Here is a 19,709-nt window from a genome sequence, read left to right on the forward strand (position 1 = left end):
GTCCGCGGACCCTCGGGACGTGCGAGAAACGCTCGCCCTTTGTGAGGGTCCCGGGTCCCAGGGTCCGCAGGGCGCCTCGGCACAACCATAACATTATTTCAGTTGCTACTTCATAACTGTAATTTTGCTACTGTTATGAATCGTAATGTAAATATCTGTGTTTTCCGATGGTCTTAGGCTCTACAGCAGTGGTTCTCAACCTGTGGGTCGCAACCCACAGGTTGAGAACCACTAGCAGGGTCGCCTAAGAGGGTCGCTGCTGTAGAGCCTAAGACCATCGGAAAACACAGATATTTACATTACGATTCATTAACAGTAGCAAAATTACAGTTATGAAGTAGCAACGAAAATAATTTTATGGTTGGGGGTCACCACAACATGAGGAACTATTAAAGGGTCGTGGCATTAGGAAGGTTGAGAACCACTGGCACAGCAGCAGCCGCAAGGGCTCTGAGGGTCTGACCTTGAGAGTTCCTCCCAACCCTCCCACAGCCTCTTCCTCAGCTGTGCCCCACGCCCCACGCTACCCGTCACGTTTCCCTCTTTGTTGTGTCCTCCGTGGAAGAAGTGCCACATGCCACATGGGAATAAGCAGCACCTATTGGGGCAGTGAATAATTCAGAAGGAACTCACTGCAGCCAGAGTTCCGCCGGGGGTGGCAGCCTGCAGACCCCCTCGGGCCGCTGGGCTCAGGGTCTTAGCCAACCTCTCAGCAGGGACTTGCTCCTGTCTGTTTGGTCAAAGTGCCTGGGAGAGTGATTCACTGGTGTTCTCTGTGAATGAGCAGAGCGCCCCTCCCCGGGGAGCATACAACGTGCATTTTCCTTTCGAGAGGCCACCGTGGAAGCACGATTTCGATCAAGTACACGATTCTTGACGGTCTGAGAGATTCAAAAGCAAAGTTAAATCTGAAACAGTGATGCGCAGAGGAGCTAAAATTTCATAGTAAGTATGCAAATAGGATAGGAATTTAGTGTGTGAAACACGGCGCATAGTTTAAAATGTCTGTCTTGAATGTGGGGAATAGCAGGGAGGAAATGGTGATGCCCCTCTTAGGCATGTATTAATGTTGTTTGGGGGAGACACATATTTTTGAATTTATATAATAAGAAATAATACTTTTTTCTAGCAGAGATATTTCATATGATCATTTCTACACACACACACACACACACACACACACACACACACACGTTGTTGCTTTTTCTTCCACTGTAGGGCCAATGTAGCATTTACTAGTATAAGAGTGAGACTTCCTTAAAATAACTAAAGAAATTAGGCAAACTGTAAAACATAAAGTAAGCAAATTTTATCCATTAGTATTTTAAAGTGATTTCTAGTTGAGTATGTTGAAATAAGATTTTGAAATATCACTCTAATAGTAAAAATATGTGCAATAATCCAAAAGTTTTAACTATTCTACTTGTATGTGAAATGAAGCTAGCAGGAGTATAATGGTGAGTGTAAAAATGCTTGTGAAACTTTTCACATGTTTCATCTCATATATGACATGTTTATCATGTGCTGTGGCGTATTCTGGAATATTCAATTTAATATGCAATGATAACTTAAAATGAGCTCTAGCAAACCATTTAGTTACTGAGTTCTATTCCCTTTATGAAATTAATTGAGAAGTAAACATGGTGCATTAGTACTATGATATAGATGAATAGATAAATAAATAAAAAAGGTTTTTAAAAAGACAAGTTAGATAACTCAAGGACAGAAGGACTGAAAGAGATATTTGCTCAGATGGATAAGCTTGACATGTCCAGACATTCTGAAGAAATCAGTTTTGCTTCTCTTTAGCTTACATGTGCTGGGCTCTGCAACCTTCCTTTAAAAAGAAAAAACAGATGTTGCAGATACTGGTGTGAATCTCATAAAGCATATTGAATATCTGATATCTTTTACGAAATATCATCTGTAAGAGTTACTTGCAAGCAAATAGAAACACTGGTTTTATATTTCACTTGTAATACATTCGGGTTTCAAATCAAAAGAAAGGATCTTTGACAAATTGGGTCTGGCCTTTTCAATTAGATCTTCATCAATCTCAAGAAAGCATGGCTTTACAACTCTAAAACTTATTTTTACCTAAATTCAGTATTTTTGCATATATTTTCTATAAGTTCTATTTATTCTATTATTTTATATTAGAATTTCTTTTTAAAAATGTTTTTATTGATTTTCCTATTAAAGAGAGAGGAAGGGAGAGGGAGAGGAAGAGAAAGAGAAACATTGATTGGCTGTCTCCTGCTCGCCCCCTATTGGGGATCCAGCTGCAACCTGGGCATGTGCCCCGACGGGGAATTGAGCCAGCGACCTCTTGGTGCCTGGGACAATGCTCAAACAAATTATTGCCATAATATTTAACTGCCTTAATACATATTTTAAGTTCAACAAAGTGTGTAAGTTGTACCCATTGTGTAAAACAGTATGGAGGTTCTTGAAAAACTCTACAATAGAGCTCCGGTCCAATCCAGCAACCCCACATCTGAGCATATAGCCAAAGGAAGTGTATCAGGACCTCTGAGAGACACCTGTACTCCCATGCTTATTGCAACATTGTTCACGGAAACGACATGCATGTCCATGGATGAATGAAAGGATGAAGACTTGTGGTGCGTGCACACAATGAAATGTTACTCAGACTTAAAGAAGAAGGAAATCCCCCCCATTTGCAACAACACAGTGGGCCTGGAGGTACTGTGTTATGTGAAATGAGCTGGACACAGAAACACAAGCACTGTGGCTCTTGCTTGCCTGTGGAATCCAAAATAGTCAAACTCACAGAAACTGAGCAGAATGGTGGTGGCCAGGCACTGGGGGAGGGTATGGGGATGGAGAGGGGATGGCCAAAGGGTAGGACGTTCTAGTTATGCAGAATCAATCAGCTCTGAAGACCTATGACACAGCAGAGAGCTTATAGCTAACAATATGGTGTTATATGTTTAAACTTTGCTAAGAAGGTATATCTTACGTTACGTGTTCTTACTGACACAACAATAACACGAGTACTAACACTAACTCTAATACTCATACTTGTGATAAAGGAGGAGGACGGAAACTTTGCCAAGTGATGGGCATGTTTAGGTCCTTCTGGTGAGATGGTTTCACAGGTATGTACTCATTCCCAAACTCCTTGAGTTGGAGACATTAAATATGTACAGCCTTTTACATGTCAGTCACACCTTAATAAAGTGGTTAAACATTTAAATGTCATCGATGCCTTACATGGTACCAGGCAGGGACTGGAATTATTGGGGGAACAGGTCATCCTATCTAATAAAGAGGGAATGTGCTACTTGACCCTCACGCCGTTGCAAAGATGGCGGCGCCCACAGCCAATAAGGAGGGAATATGCTAATTGACTGCCTCACCCTCAAAGATGGCAGCGCCCACAGCCAATAAGGAGGGAACATGCTAATTGGCTACCCTGTCCTCAAAGATGGCGGCACCCACAGCCACAAGATGGCGACACCCAGTCCCCTCAGCCCCCAGGCCACCCAGGGCCAGCCTGAGGCACAGGCAAGCCTTGGATGGCGGCTGCCCAGCTGCCAGGGTTGCCCGAGGCTCAGGTAACCAGGGCTGGCCGAGGCTTGCGCTGCTGGCAGTGGCAGCAGCAGAGGTGTGATGGGGCATCGCCTTCCCCTGATCGCCAGGTCACCTCCCACCCCTGAGGGCTCCCGGGCTGTGAGAGGGGGCAGGCTGGGCTGAGGGACCCTCCCTCCAGTGCATGAAGTTTCATGCACCAGGCCTCTAGTAGATTATATAATTGTCTAACCACCACATTGTCCACTTGAAAGTAATCTCTCTATATAAAACCCTAATATGCAAATAGACTGAACGGGGGAACAACTGAACAACTGGTCGCTATGATGAGCGCTGACCTCCAAGGGGTGCACGTGGAACATGGCAGGTGTCGGCAGCAGGAGGCAGACTGTGGAACATGGCGGGCATTGGCGGCAGTGGGATGGTGGAGCAGGTGAGCGGGGGTGCCAGACCTGTGGGGGGCACCAGTCACTGTCATGGGGGCGAGCCTCTGGTGGTTACTGAAAATTCTTTGCTCCCATGCACCATGGTCCCACCTGGTGCTCGCACCCACTACCAGTGCTGGAGCTGCCGCCTGCACCTGCTGCTGGTGCCTGGTGCCGACCCTGAGGGCTCAGCTCCCTCAGTGGGTGCGAGCGGCGGCTGCTGGCCCCGATCGCCCCTCAGGGCTTCTCCACCTGCCCCTGCTCCTGAGGGGCAATCGGGGCAGTAGCTGCTGCTCGCACCCACTGACAGCGCCGGCCCCACTCACTCCGTGTCATCAGCGTGTGGTAGCAGTGGTGGCGGGATCAGGGCTGCTGGTAGACAGGGGACTGGGGGCTGTGGTGGGAGGAGCCGGGTGGGGGCACAGAGGATGGGCCGAGACCCTCCCCTGTGCCCACCACAGCCTTGCGGCCCACAGTTCCTTTTAAGGTGCACAAATTTGTGCACTGGGCCCCTAGTATAAAATAAAACTGAGTGTCCAAAGACAAAATAAATAAATACCATTGATGCCTTGATATTTTCAAATGTTAAATAAATAACAGACAGTTTTAACAATGGAATACAGACTCCAGAAACCATTTTTATTTTTGTGCGGTAACATTTAAAGAGGTAGAGCATTTTTCCCTTTAAGTGTGTGATGACTTGATGCCCTATACACTCATATTATGCATTTGCAACCGCAGTGGGTCGCAAAGTTATATTGAATGCACGCCCCACCACTGAAATGCAAACGACTAGAAGAAATGCTGATGTTTTCCATAGCATGTAGTTGCTCTCTGATGAGCAAAGATATTTCCTTGGGTTTATTTTTCAATACACGGGAGCAAAACAGGGAATGACAACTTTCAGATTTCGCGTGGGAACCTGTATTAGGCAAAAAGGCAGGCACATTAGGACCTGCGACCTGTTTAAACAAAATCGATTTAAGTTCCTACACTTCATTAAACGGAGAGGGGATCCCTTAAAGACGCACCCAAACATCTGAGGTGCTGACGCGCGAAGCTGAGTCCTGTTAGCATCAGAGAGATGTGGCCATCGCACTATTGACAAGATCAAAGGAGTCTTTCTCCCACAGCTTAGCGAGTCAAGCAGTTGATTTTCACAAAGCGCAGGGCACTTTCCTCAGTGTCACCCCCGGGCGCGCTCATTTAACCTCCCCGGAGCCTGGGGAAGGTGGGCTCCACACAGCTCCCAGGCCACGCGGCAGGAAGGCCTGATGCTTATGACGAACTTGCCTGAGATTACAGCTTGTGACAGTCAGCCAGGGCTCAGTCCTCTCCTCAGAGCTGATGTTTTCAAGTATTACTTCCCCCCAAAGATAATGGCCCCCAAATCCAGTTTTCTCTGGTGAAACATATGCTCGTGCCCCAAAACAAACAACTTGGTCCCGAGCTGCTTTGGCTCAGTGGATAGAGCATCAGCCTGTGGACTGAAAGGTCCCGGGTTCGATTCTGGTCAGGCACATGCCCGGGTTGCAGGCTCAGTCCCCAGTTGGGGGCGTGCAGGAGGCAGCTGGTCAATAATTCTCTCTCATCATTGATGTTTCTATCTCTCTCTCCCTCCCTCCCTGAAATCAATAAAAACCGATTAAAAACAACAACAAAAAACATAAACTAAAAACAAGCAACTTGTATTCAACAGACCCGATCTGTATGGAGCGGAGTTGTGAGCCTGGGATAGCGTGCCTTCTCATCATTCAGCTTCTATGCCCAGAAAAGGACTGTGTCTCCATTTTGCAAAGAAAAAGGGAAATGACGCCCCGAGAAGAGGACTTCAGCTCCCATTGCTGCTTTGGAAAAACCAGCTCTGGTCTCAGTTGTATTCCATCCGCAGGATCCCTGCCTGCCTTGTGCTGCTCTGTCACTCCCGGGTATCCAGGGAGGGATTTATTTGGGGTCTCTTCCGCTGCAGACTTTGTGAGGAGCTTTCTGAACCAGAGAATTGCTGCCAGGCATTGATTCTCTAAATATGACATCTCTATTACCTTCTGCAGGTTTTTATTTTTATTGATTTCAGAGAGGCAGGGAGAGGGAGGGAGGGAGAGAGAAACATCAGTGATGAGAGAGAATCATGGATCGGCTGCCTCCTGCACACCCCACAACTGGGGATGTAGCCCACAACCTGGGCATGTGCCCTGACCTGGAATCGAACCGTGACCTCCTGGTTCATAGGTCCACGCTCAACCCCTGAGCCACGCCGGCCGGGCTGCCTTCTGCAGACTTGATGAGATTCACTAGTAACGACCAAGATGGTCAGGCTACATGAACAACCAATGTCAACCACAAGGACTTACTTCTGTCACCAGAGACGCAGACAGGCTGCGGACAGTAACACGGGACCTGCTGTAGTGGGCAGCACTGCGAGAGGGGAGCCGTAAGAGCATTAAACTGGTAAAAAGAGGCACTGCGCTGTGATCTGAGGCACTTGAAATGGCGATAATAAACTTGTAATTTATCAGGAAGATAGAGTGACTCTAAATGTCCCCATGATCACAGAACTGGTTTCAGAACACACGTATGTATTCCTACAGGGGACAGGAAAGGTGGGGATGTTTAGACGTGAAACCCTATGTGGTCTCTGGGTGAGAGCCATACACACGCGGTGGCCCTGCCCGGCCAGCACTGCTCAGTGCTTGAGCCTCGACCTATGGACCAGGAGGTTAGGGCTTCCTTCCCAGTCAGGGGACAGGCCCTACTCTCCCAGTCGGGGGCTCAATCCTTAGTGTGGGGCGTGCAGGAGGCAGTCAATCAGTGGTTCTCTCTCATCATTGATGTTCCTCTCTCCCTCTCCCTTCCTCTCTGAAATCAATAAAACTATATTTTAAAAAAACAAAACAAGTAGATAATTTGTGGATGCCCAGAAAACAGGTTTCCGTGACAGCGGGCCTCTTTCACCCTTGTTTCCAACAAGGGACAGACCTCCCCCGCCATGAATATGCATCAGGGAAATAAATAGAAAACCAGTGACTTGCCCTCAGTAGGACGCAATTTCTGGGCACAATCACTAAAAATTGCGGACTTCATCCTTGTTCTCTTGAGACTTTAACTCTGTACATCCCTCCACATCCGGGAGTTCATGCCACAGTCACTGGGCGCCCCTGGCCACCTCAGTGCGAGGTCGGGCTGCGGGCCTCGTGGACCAGGGTCAGCAGCAAGGAGAGACGAACATGAAAGGCCACATTCCAGACGAATGGCTGTGCCTCCTGGCTGCACGACACCTGCGGGCTCAGTGGGCGGTCTTGGCCTTGACTTGACCGAGACACCGGTGCTTGCTGCGGGGCCGGCTCCTCCGAGGGCCCAGGGGCGGCTCTCAGGATTCCCGGCTGCTGTCTTGGGACCTGAGACAGTTTTTCTCTGTGGGAATCGAACTTGTCATGACTGTGGGATTCGTACAGGAAATCCAAAACGGTGCATCCCAGCTGCCTTCCTGCTGGCCTGACCACTCCCTTCCGCGACCAGCACTGACATGGCAAGCGCGAAGCCGGGTGGGGCCTAACCCAGCTGCCCCCTCGGCAGTGTCTGCAAACCAAGACTGCTCTTGCAAATGCCTGCGCCTGGACGCCCCCTTAACCAGGAGGACCCTAAACCACACTCCTCGTCTCCCGCACCTTCCCTCCGCCCATTCGGTGTGTTACGGGCACCTCCAGGCTAAACCATGGGGCCCCAATCCACCTCTGTCAATTCCGCATCCCCCCCCCCCCCCCCCCCGCTCTGCCAACCACCCCTTCCACCCGCTGTCCCCGAGCTGAGCTGCGCCGCTGTCACTAGCCCGTCTGTCCCTCCGTCTTCCCAGCCCATCTCCGCCGGGGCTCCGCAGCGCTCGGAATGCGGCTGATTTTGGCTGCTGTTACAGACCCACAGTCTGAGAACCGGGAAGGTCAATCAATAAACACTTCCAAGGGTAACTAGTAAGTGCTGGTGCTGAGGCTCAAACCCACACCCAAGCCATTGTTTTCAAGACAGATAGTCTGGGCTTTTTCTGCCCTCCGTCACGGATTAGCTCGATGGCCATTTGAATATGTTAAGCCGTGTTTTATTCATTCAGAAAATGTACAAATATTTCCTCTTAGTGTCCTTAATGATTAGCACTGTGCTTAGCATATAGTCATGTGCTAAACAAATACTATTTTTAAAAACATATATAGCCCAGTCGGCGTGGCTCAGTGGTTGAGCATCGACCTATGAACCAGGAGGTCACGGTTCAATTCCCAGTTAGGGCACATGCCTGGGTTTCGGGCTTGATCCCCAGTAGGGGGCGTGCAGGAGGCAGCTGGTCAATGACTCCATCTCATCATTGATGTCTCTTTCTACCCTCCTCCCTTCCTCTCTGACATCAATAAAAACAAACAATCAGCAAAATGCACACAATGATTATTATGCCTGTCTTGTTGTGACAGGCTCTTGAACGGTCTTCTCACAAACATCTCCCTGGTTCACACGTGTGGTCTTCTCCCAGCCCAGCTCCGATCGAGTCACTTTCTGGCTGAAAACCGTCAGCGAGCGACTGGTATCCGTCTGTCCACAGCGCTTGCTGCTATGGACAAAACCACGTCTTCAGTATCTCGTCCCACGACTATTTCTGATTTTCTTGAGCATCCAACCAACACGGGCAACTCAGCATTCCCCAGCGGCCTCGATTCCAGCCAAACCTCGCCTGGCTGAGCCTGCGGCCTGGGACTCGCTCCCTGGACCGTGCACACGTGTACACACAGGCCCGCACACTCACACGCCAATGCTGCCTCCTCCTGCGGTCTCCCGCTCTCTGTCCCCATCGTCCACAGTGGCTTCTGCCCTGTAATGCAGAAACCGGTGAGCGTGTCCGGCCCGGCTCCTGAAAACCGCCCAGTCCTGAGCTCCGTGCCCGTCAGACAGCTCCACACCGAGGAGCGACGGATGGCGCCGTGGTGAGAGCAGGGATCGGGCCCTGGATTGAATATATCAACATGGAAGAGCCACCCTGGCTTCTCCCCTCTCCTGGGGGTGAGGACACGTTACACGCCCAGAAAAGAAACGTGAGGAAGAAGAACACGGAGTATCCAGTACTTTCTACACACACTTTCCGATCCTTTCCCACAAAATCATATTCATCCAAAAATAAAGTTAAAATGGAAATCCGGTGCCAAGTCTGAGAATAGAAGTTTTATGCTTGAAACTGTGTTTCCTATTGGGCTGAACGTGGCCGAGGGTCACAGCTCTCGGTGCCAATCTCGGGGCTACTCCGCCTTGATGACTGATCAGAAACAACACCAAAGCAACAAAAGGATAGTTTTTTAAAGTGTGTGTGTGTGTGCAGAGTATATAATTAATATCCATATGCACATACACAGACATACTCACAGACACAGATTCACACACTCACATGTGCACACCCACACGCACACACATGTGCACATGGGCACACATACATGTGCACACACTCACACACATGCACACACGCCGATACTCTCGCGCGCACACACACAAGCCCACACACTCACACGTGCGCACACACACACATAGCACCTCTGATCCTCTGCCTGTGCATGTGGGTGTCCACCATCCTGCGTGGGATATGTCGCAGGAGCCATCGCTGACCTCTGACTACGTGTGAGCAGAGGAGAGTAGAGGCGTGCTTCCTGCGGAGGGAGGGGATCGCTGCCCCTGAGCGGCAGTGTGGCCCAGTGATGGAGAACCTGCGGTCCCGGGGCTGGCTGGGGGCAGGCCCTCCTCAGGGGTTTAGGATCACTCAGTGGACCCGGGGAGGCACTCGGCCTCTTTTAAAGTTTATGATTTAAAAATGGAACTAAAACTAGAGTTTGAATGAATTAAAATAAATAGAAAATACAAAAAATCCAGGAGAAAAACAGAAAATCCAGGTGGGCCTCATGGGGTCACGAACCCCTCACAGCACTGCCCTCGGGCGACGCCTCCTCCAGCCGCCTGGGCTTCCCGCAGGGCCCAGGAGCCCGGCCGCCGCTCACGGGCAGGGAAGGCTTGAAAACGTGAACTCATTTCTCCGTAATAATCATGGCTGGTTCCGGTGCAGACGGAGGGTCTCGCGAGGGGAAGAAAGCTTTTACTTGAATCAGTACCGATTCCTGTGCAATTCCAGGCCGCGTCCCACTTCTTTGTTCCCCTCTTTGCTGCAGTTAGTGCCCACAGGAGGGTGCATTTGCACACAGGACGGAGAGGCACACGAGAGGACGCTGCATCCCGACGCAGAGGGGACTGTCCTCAGAACTGCCCACCGCCCGGTGCGACAGCGGCTCTGGCTCTAACAGGCCACCGGTGAGTGTCACAGTCTGACCCGGCCGGGATGTGTCCCTGCCCCGTACTGTGCGACCTCCACACAGGTGCCCCCCCCCAGCAAGGGGAGCTCAGGGGCCCACCCAGCACACACCTCCGACTCTGCTCGTCTCTGCACCCACAGGACACGGCATTTCATACGTGAACGCCGGCTTCCCTGGGGGTCTAGCAAGGTTCAGGCTACTTCTCCATCTTATGCTTCAACCGCCATCGTCAGGCCTGACAGGGCCTGGGAGCCGCCTGGGGTAGCTCTGGGGCGCATCGGTCAGCAGGGGCTAGAGAAGGGGGCGGCCGGTGCCCCAGCGGGGAAGTGAGGAGGCCAGGCAGGGACATTCAGCTCAAACAGATATTTCAGTTCCAGCCCCTCAGAAGCATCCCGGTGTGTGAGGTGTGGACGAAAGAGGCCACATGCTGACCTGACAGCCCAGGGGAGGCCTGCATGGCGGTCTTGCAAACTCAGAGACCTAAAGTCACCACCAAGGATGGTCTGAAATCAAACTTTAAACTAAAGCAGTTATGGGGGCAGTTACCTCCTAGGCCGGTATCTTCACTGACAAGGTCAACCTTTACCTTAACTGAGCCTACTGTCTTTGCATCTATGGTAATATACCCTTGAAATGTCAGGGTAGCTTGTAACTTCCCTCGCTGTTGTAATCATGGTAATTGTTGGCTGTTAACTACCCTGCACCCACCTAAATAAAAGAAGCGTGCGTCCATCATTTTACCTTTTATCCGATCCCAGAGGTTTCCCTGCTTTGCTTTCTCCCGCCTCCCTGATCTATCACCAACAGACTTCATGTGACCCACTTACGTCCCCTCCTTTGACTGTCATGTATAAAACAAGGTGAAAAACCGCCATTCTCTGGAGCACTATCCCAATCCGTTGAGGTGCTGCTTCCCGGAAATTGTCGACAATTTGGCTCAAATCAATTAAAAAAAAATTCTTTACAGGTTTGAATGTTTTTTACATGAATATTACAATAGTTGAACCTTAGTTCAAGATTTTGTTAAATGACTAGTTTATTTCAAACCTGCTGCATCTTAACCTTTTTGGGTAACGAGGAACCTAAAATATTCACGTTACACTTTGACTGGACCGAGTTAGTGAAATAGAAATGACGATGCTAATGACCAATGTTCTTACCTTCACGTCCTTGACGTTCATCCGCGTGCCCTCCTTCCCCACGAAGATGTCGTCGATGTCCACGAGCAGGTACCTGTCCAGGGACAGGGTCAGCCTCCTCCCCGACAGGAAGGACACGGCGTCGACGAAGATGAGCTTGTGCAGCCAGAAGCTCAAGTTGTTGCCGAAGAGCACCCGCCGGATGCCGTCGTGCAGCCCCAGGTCCTGGACCACCGTGGCGTGGAGTGGGGCACCGGACGCGGCCGGGGGGCCCTCCCCGCTCTGCGGCGCGGCCAGCAGCACGGGCTGGTAGGTGGAGTGGTTGGAGCGGAAGGCCGTCCAGTCCTGGCCAGGCAGCGGGCCCTGCTGCACGCGGGGTGCCCGGGTGAGGCGCAGCAGCGGGGCGCGCGGGTCCACCAGGCAGTCCCTCAGCGCCAGGTTGTTCAGGAGGCTGATGGGCAGGCCCCGCAGCGGCGTGCTGGGCGGGCTGTTCTCGGTGGCTTTGTGGAAGCCGATGATGCCCACGCTGTACTCCACGCAGTACTTCTCCAGGAGCTCCCGGTTCCACGCGTCCATGCCTGCGTACTTGAGGATGTTCTCGTAGACGACCAGGATGTACTTCCCCCTGCCGCCCTCGGTCAGCGGCGGGATGTCCCCTTTCCCGGGCGCGATGACCATGTGGTAGGCGAAGCGGCTGGACTCCAGGATGGCGGCGATGTCCTGGCCCAGCTGGGAGTACTGGCTCTCCACCAGCAGCAGCACTGTGGGGTCCGTGCGCGACGTGTCCACGGGCCTGGCCGTGCGGGGCTCCGCGGCCCTGATGGGCAGGAGTCTGAGGTCGGCGCACTCGGCCTTGGAGGTGGTTTCCAGGAGCACCACCTCCTGCCGGTAGCCCGAGTAGAGGAAATAGGCGGAGACGGCGATGCTGGCCAGGCAGAAGGTGGCCAGGAGCGCGATGAGGGCGCGGAAGCTTCTCCGCAGCTTCAGTAGGAGATGCATTGTCTGTGGTCCGGCCTGGGAAGCTTTCCCAATGTCTCCCCTAAAGGGCCATCCCGGGCGCGGTGTGAGTCGGTGCGCGTGCCGCTGCCCACGAGTTCATGTAACCATCGCAGAGCATGTGAGGGCTGGAGGGTCCCGCGGGTCAAGCTGGGAGGCGGGGGGCCAGGGCGGGAGCTGGAGAGAGTCCAACCAAAGACGGTGGCCTGGTCCGTCAAACACTATCTGGAAAAGGGAGCAACGCAATGACCAGGACAATCAGAAAGACAACGCTGATGTGCGCCTGCAGGCTGATATTTCAGAAACATGCATACCCAACACCATGTCAGTGCGGCTCCGGGGCTAAAACACGAGCGGCCTGCTGTTTGCAGCCTAGATTTTACCACTTAGAATACAGTGAAGTTCTTTCATATTCTCAAGAAGACAGAATCCTATTTGTTCTTTGTATATATTTTGTCTTGTATTATATCCATTGCTACACTTCTAGCTCATGTATTGGATTTGAAAATCCATTTAAACAAACAGGAGACCATCCCACCTGGCCCCACCCTGCACCATGCCCACCTGGCCCCATCCTGCACCATGCCCACCTGGCCCCACCCTGCACCATGCCCACCTGGCCCCATCCTGCACCATCCCCACCTGGCCCCACCCTGTACCATGCCAACCTGGCCCCATCCTGCACCATGCCCACCTGGCCCCATCCTGCACCATGCCCACCTGGCCCCGCCCTGCACCATGCCCACCTGGCCCCATCTTGCACCATGCCCACCTGGCCCCACCCTGCACCATGCTCACCTGGCCCCACCCTGCACCATGCCCACCTGGCTCCACCCTGCATGGCCCCGCCCTGCACCATGCCCACCTGGCCCCACCCTGCACCATGCCCACCTGGCCCCATCCTGCACCATGCCCACCTGGCCCCACCCTGCATGGCCCCGCCCTGCGCCATACCCACCTGGCCCTGCCCTACAGGGTCTCACAGGAGCAGCAGTCTGTCCAGTCCTCCTGCTGTGGATTTGCTTGGTATTTCAAAAATAAATTCAATCAGAAATTTGAAAAGAAATGAAGTGCATGAGAAGTTAATACTTTGCTACATCCTTATCTATTCTGACATAAAAAATGTGATTTTTATGTTTGAAATATACAAAGGATAAGATGTCAGTTTTGCATATTAGAACAGCACATGGTAATATGCAACAGGGAAAAAGAAATAAAAAAGCATATGGGATTAGAATCTGTCAACTAAAAGAATAAATAAAATTTAAATGTGACATTTATTTAACATTAATATGTTCAGAGTTAGAATGATACATACATATTATTACCATTGTAGATAGCGGGTCTGATGTGTTTGTGTGTGTGTGTGTGTGTTTTAATCTCAGGAGTTATCATTTCTTCCCTTCAATCCTCCAATTTCTGCTTCCCTAACAACACTCCCTCCAGATGAGGTCACGGGAGGTCAGACTGCCTTGCCTATCCGCTGCCATGGCTCTCATTCCCGAGGTGTGTTTGTGTGTCTGTAGATTCTCTGGAACACGGGCTGGAGTCCTTCCCCCGAGGGTCCGAGGCCGCTGGGGTCTCAGTGGGTGTGCCGCAGCCTGCTCCTGTCTCAGCCGGCTGAGGAGAGACCCGGGGCGCCGCTGGAGTTCAGCTGAAATGGAAAAGAAAGGGACCTTCACCGCGTGTCCCGGGTGGCCGCTGCTTCCCGACACTCAGCTGCCTCCTGCCCCCCGTCCTGCTGAGTCAGTCCTGGCGCCGGTAAAGGGGACACGGAGACGAGGGGGTCTGGGAAAGAGGCAGACGGCCGGCTAGTGATCTGTGATGCTGGGCCCAGGGCACATCCCCCTGGGAGAGAAACCCAGGGTTAAGTTAGATGAAACCCAATCCCAGCAATTGGCCTAATTAAGTAATTTAACTCCCACATCAGCAAGTTTTATGTCAGTTTAAAAATTCAGATATTTGAAGTTAGAAAGGTCACCAAAATCATGGAAAACTCTAGAGGTGACCTGGAATTGCTCACGGAAGTTGAAGTATTTCAACAAGCTTTGACTTGTCACAACACACATAAGTGTACCTGGGGCCCACTTTCCATGGTAACACACGGGCGGGCACACTTTCCCGGGTAACACACGGGCGGGCACGCTTTCCCGGGTAACACACGGGCGGGCACGCTTTCCCAGGTAACACACAGGCGGGCACGCTTTCCCAGGTAACACACGGGGGCACGCTTTCAGGGGTAACACACGGGCGGGCACACTTTCCCGGGTAACACACGGGCGGGCACGCTTTCCCGGGTAACACACGGGCGGGCACGCTTTCCCAGGTAACACACAGGCGGGCACGCTTTCCCAGGTAACACACGGGGGCACGCTTTCAGGGGTAACACACGGGCGGGCACACTTTCCCGGGTAACACACGGGGGCACACTTTCCCGGGTAACACACAGGGGCACGCTTTCCTGGGTAACACACGGGGGCACGCTTTCCCGGGTAACACATGGGCGGAAACAGTTTCCCGGGTAACACACGGGGGCACACTTTCCCGGGTAACACACGGGGGCACGCTTTCAGGGGTAACACACGGGCGGGCACACTTTCCCGGGTAACACACGGGGGCACGCTTTCCCGGGTAACACACGGGGGCACGCTTTCCCGGGTAACACACGGGGGCACGCTTTCCCGGGTAACACACGGGGGCATGCTTTCCCGGGTAACACACGGGGGCACGCTTTCCCGGGTAACACACGGGGGCACGCTTTCCCGGGTAACACACGGGGGCACGCTTTCCCGGGTAACACACGGGGGCACGCTTTCCCGGGTAACACACGGGGGCACGCTTTCCCGGGTAACACACGGGGGCACGCTTTCCCGGGTAACACACGGGGGCATGCTTTCCCGGGTAACACACAGTGGCACGCTTCACCAGGCACTTTGCCTCCAGGTGCTTCAGAAGACTTCTCTCTGCTCTCAGGAATATTATGAGGAATTAGCTCATATTAATAAAATGGTGGTTTTCCAATGAAATATTGTTACATAAACATTTAACCGCTTATTCTTATGTGCTGATGGCACTTACTGCTCTCTTAGGGAAAATACCAAAAATTATCATCCTCTTTGAAGAGCGACGCCTTCTGTTTGTCAAATGGGCCCCAGCACATAAACGACAGAGACCAGACGGAAGTGGGGCTGTCCTTCATGCCGGTGAAGGGAGAGTAGGAAGCCTGTATCAGTTAGATGTGTGTGTGTGTGTGTGTGTGTGTGTGTGTGTGTGTGTGTCTGCGTCTCTGGGCCAAGGTCAGACTACCTCTTCCTCTGGGTCACGGTCACAGTGCTGGAGAAGCACTGCTCGAAGGCGCCCAGCTCAGGCCCACGCTTTCAGCTGGCTCCCAGGGAACCGCAGGGGCTCTGGCTGAAGACGCGCGCAGACTCCCGATTCTGAACATCCGCCACCGAGTCCACAGGATTCGGTCGCCATCATACGCTCTGGTCCCGTGAAGGTCCCTTCAGCTTCCCGAACACAAAATGCTGTGATGTTACTCTGGGCAGCCACCGTCCCAACACATGTTACTTTTCTCACAATGAAGGCACAAGGTCACGATCACTGTGGCACGTAATCAATCAAAGCGGTGTGCTTCGTGGCGTTCTGAAACGATGGCGTTTCCTCCCCTGAATGCGGGTAGATTAGTCCCTAACTTTTCTACACGTCATGTTTTCTCGAACTCGGCCACGTAACAGAAATTCATCTTAGTCCCCAAGGGTGCATTTTCATCTGCGCACACTCCCGGAAGCGTCCCGTCACCCGATGACGTTACCGGCGCCGCGCCACGGCGTGACATCGTATTAACAGGCTCCAGCTCGGAGCTGGCCTCCCGCGGTCACAGGGGATGAAGAGCCAGCGGCCGGAGAACCGCGGGTGTGCGGGACAGCTTTGGCCCCCCTCCCTGGGGCACGCAGGGCCCACCCGCTCCCTGGTCTGGTTTCCAAAGCGGCGGACCGGCAGGTGTCTCCAAAGGAAGAGCCGCTGTCATGAAAACCAAACCGCAGACGTCTGTGGGGTGGTGGTGGGACACGTGACCTGGGCGTGGGTCCTGCGAGGCCACGCGCGACTTCCCGACAGCAGCGCGGGTGCTCTGGGACCACGTGGGGAGATCCGGCGACCACCGCGAGGAACTCGGCATTTATTTCACAACCGGATCCCACCGGCCGGTCTTCCCCTCCACAGGCCAAAGCGACGCATCTGCAGAATGTCTGGTGCAGGGAGACGGGATTCAGCGGCCGTGGAACGCCTGTCCTCCTACGTCCCCGAGCCCAGACTGTTCCCCTCGGGCCCTGGGGTGACTGACGGTGGAGTAGGGTTGTGACACGTTTCATTTTGTATGGATTTGGGGCAATATTTACCTGGGGTGTTCAGAACCGAGCTGGGACCTGACTGGCTGTCCAACGGCAGTTCCGTTTCGGAGACGCTCCAGTCTTCCGCGCCCCCCCTGCCCCCCCTCACCCCCTCCCCCACCAGGAGCAATGGCTTCCCTCCTGCATCCATTTAACTCATCAACATACCAGCCTCTATCCGGAGCCCCCCATTCCCAGACACAGCTGCAAATTCAACTGTCACTCAAGTCCATCCTAAAACACACCCAAGTTCTTGTGTTGCCACATGCCTTTAATGTCTTCCTTACTCTGCTGTTCTTTTGCCTCTAGAAAGGCCGACCCAGTAGCAGTGTGGGCATTGCCTGCCTTCGTTTCCTTTTCTCTCCACAGGAGCAGTTTATAAGGGAGCTGCAGCGGGGACTGAGGAGTACGACCTGGAGGCACCCTTCCTGGGGCAGACACAGCCGCTCCTCCCTCCCCAGGGGCGAAGGAGCCACGCCCCAGTGAACGCCTGAAACCTCGGAAATGCCTGAAAACTCCGTCCTCTGGTGAGTAAGCCTTCCCTGTTCACTCGGAGGCCTGGCCACCTTTCTTCCTCTAAGTGGCTGCAGATGCGGTCCAGACCGTTTTCTGTGAGCCGCTTACATTTTTATCTCCCTGATTTGTGTGTCAACAGTCTAGTCTGTATATTGTGTCTCTTTCTACACTAAGCAGTTTCCCCTTCACTCACGCACAACCCGACTAAGTGAGACACACAGGGACCTTCATGCTCCCCGCTGAGCCAGGTAAACTGGCGGTCTAATCACGTCGTCTGTGACAGTTCTATTGGAGCAGTGACATCAGAGTTCCAGGCTGAGGTTTTAAGAATTTGAAAATCGGTTGCACGAAAGCATCTGTTTACTTAGAACTTGGACATCATCTGACCGCCATTGTTTTTTGATGAGTCTAAACCTGTCGGAAGGTATTACACACGTGTACATCACTCTTTAAAAACACCACAGTCATATTTATCTGCCGCTGAAAAAAATAATCGGAGTAAAAAGTGTCCAGATCCCCCAGAGTGGAAGCTCCGTCTGCCTGTGAGATGGTCCGGCATCTCCGCTCACCTGGGCCTCCTGGGAGAGGCGAGCAAACCTCCACCCCCCTGGCCTACGCTGCTTTCAACATCCGCTCCAGACCCGGGTGCCCTGCCGCTCAGATGCAGCAGGTGCCGCTGGGATGCACACCTGGGCTCCCACGACACGCCTGCAGCAGGGCCACCCCAGGCACCGGCACTGCTGGCTGGGCAGGGAGCCTGGGGCGGGGAAGCAAGCCCGACCTACCCCTGGGCAACCGCAGACGGGCCTGGAGGGCGCCGAGGGCACAGTGTGGCGTGAGAGGAAGAGCCGGTGTTACGCGGGCTGTTCCCACCCAGACCCATTCTGCAGCCGCAGACGGGGGCCTGGAGAAGCGTGGACCATGTCAGTGCCGCTGCATTTGCCCCAGAAGTTCCTTAGCCTCAGACTGCAGTCTGACCACAGTGATAAACACGCTGTTCTTTCTAACCGGGACGCTCACTTTCTACTCAGGTTATTTTGTAGGAGATTTTTTCTAAGGAACCTTTCCTCAGGCCTGGGTCTTGCATTTCAGAGGAGGGAATGTTTCTCACCAGGCACGGAGTCTGGCTCCCCGGGGCCCACCAAGTCACCCTGCCCGTGGAGTGGCCTCGCTACCGAACTGTGCTCCTCCCTTCTCTGACAATTAAAATAACATTGAGAGCTAATTTTTACAATGAAAGCAAAGCAATAAAAAGAATGGAAAATAAAGTGTTATAACTAATTTAACTTTCCTAAAGTTTTAAAATACCCAAAATGTTAATAAAAATAATGTAACTGAAATGAAAAGAAGTAAACTATTTTAAAAAATTTCTTTTCAATCCAGTTAACATTTTTTATTACCCAGGTCACAAAATGAGTTAATCATGTCTGACACATTTCCCTGGGAGACTTGCTTTTTAGAGTGAATTATTTCTGTTATTTCTAAACAACCTTAGGATTCCCTATCCTTCCCAACACTAGAGGGAGACATGTTCCTGCTTTTATTGCAAAAACAGACCCAGAGCACCTGCTCTCCGCTGAGGGCTTCCCAAGGAAGGGGAGCCTGAGGCTGGTGCAGAGCTCACAGGTGACTGACTGCTCCGGGACAAGGCCCTGCTGTGCCATCAGAGGAGCACGGGTCCGCCTGTTCAAACCCCGCTGCCGCCTCAAGCCCACACCCGGGTGTTCAGCCACGCTCGTCCTCAGGTTGGTAATAAACAGCCAGTGTTGTTTGTATGATGCTCTGCTTTTTTATTCTTATATCTGTTTTTTTAATTTAAATCCTCTTTTGGGGTGCTGTGCCCCCGAAAGGAATAAATGAAGTATCACCTCTGCTTAATACTCTGCTAATTTTTGGTGATTTGTTAACACTGAAATCTTTATCTTTAAGGGAACAGAAGTAAATGTATAATTCAAGGAGGATATATTTATTTTATTTCTGAAGTACATGCAATAATATGCTTTTCTGAGAGTTACCATTCATTTTGACATATCTCTACTATGCAGACATGTTTGTGCAATAATTTCATCTGCTCAAAAAACACCACCATGATTTCTAAGGATTTGAATCTGCTGAAATGATTAACTCTGTTTTTAATATCTTAAGAGTAAAGAACATAAAATAAATAAGCAAAATACATACAATGAAGGAAAAAAAAAAGTGTACAGCATGATTTAGGTCACCAGTTCTGATGTGGAAATGTAGAACATAACAACTATGTTTGAAATAATTTAAAATTAGGGGCACAATTTCGGTTTAGGATGTCAATATGATTTATTTGCAAAGGAAGATTTCTGGATACTAAGTACTACTGTTCCGCTG

General features: G+C 51.8%; 1 protein-coding gene across 2 annotated transcripts in view; it reads right to left on the reverse strand.

Annotated features, from left to right (window-relative positions):
• LOC307098956 (bifunctional heparan sulfate N-deacetylase/N-sulfotransferase 4) overlaps nt 1-19,709 on the reverse strand; it is a 198,701-nt gene that overhangs the window by 160,140 nt on the left and 18,852 nt on the right. Inside the window, exons 2-4 of one of the 2 annotated variants that reach the window (XM_079770117.1) lie at nt 13,760-14,095; nt 13,400-13,463; nt 11,467-12,666 (exon numbers count right to left, since the gene is read on the reverse strand). In XM_079770117.1, the coding sequence (XP_079626243.1) occupies nt 11,467-12,444 (978 nt within the window). In that variant the 5' untranslated portion in view covers nt 12,445-12,666; nt 13,400-13,463; nt 13,760-14,095. Of the gene's footprint in view, nt 1-11,466; nt 12,667-13,399; nt 14,096-19,709 lie in introns of both variants that reach the window. The other variant, XR_013813490.1, reaches the window with a different exon arrangement.

This window comes from Cnephaeus nilssonii, assembly GCF_951640355.1.
Source record: "Cnephaeus nilssonii genome assembly, chromosome: 5".
In the NCBI taxonomy this organism is placed as follows: domain Eukaryota; kingdom Metazoa; phylum Chordata; class Mammalia; order Chiroptera; family Vespertilionidae; genus Cnephaeus; species Cnephaeus nilssonii.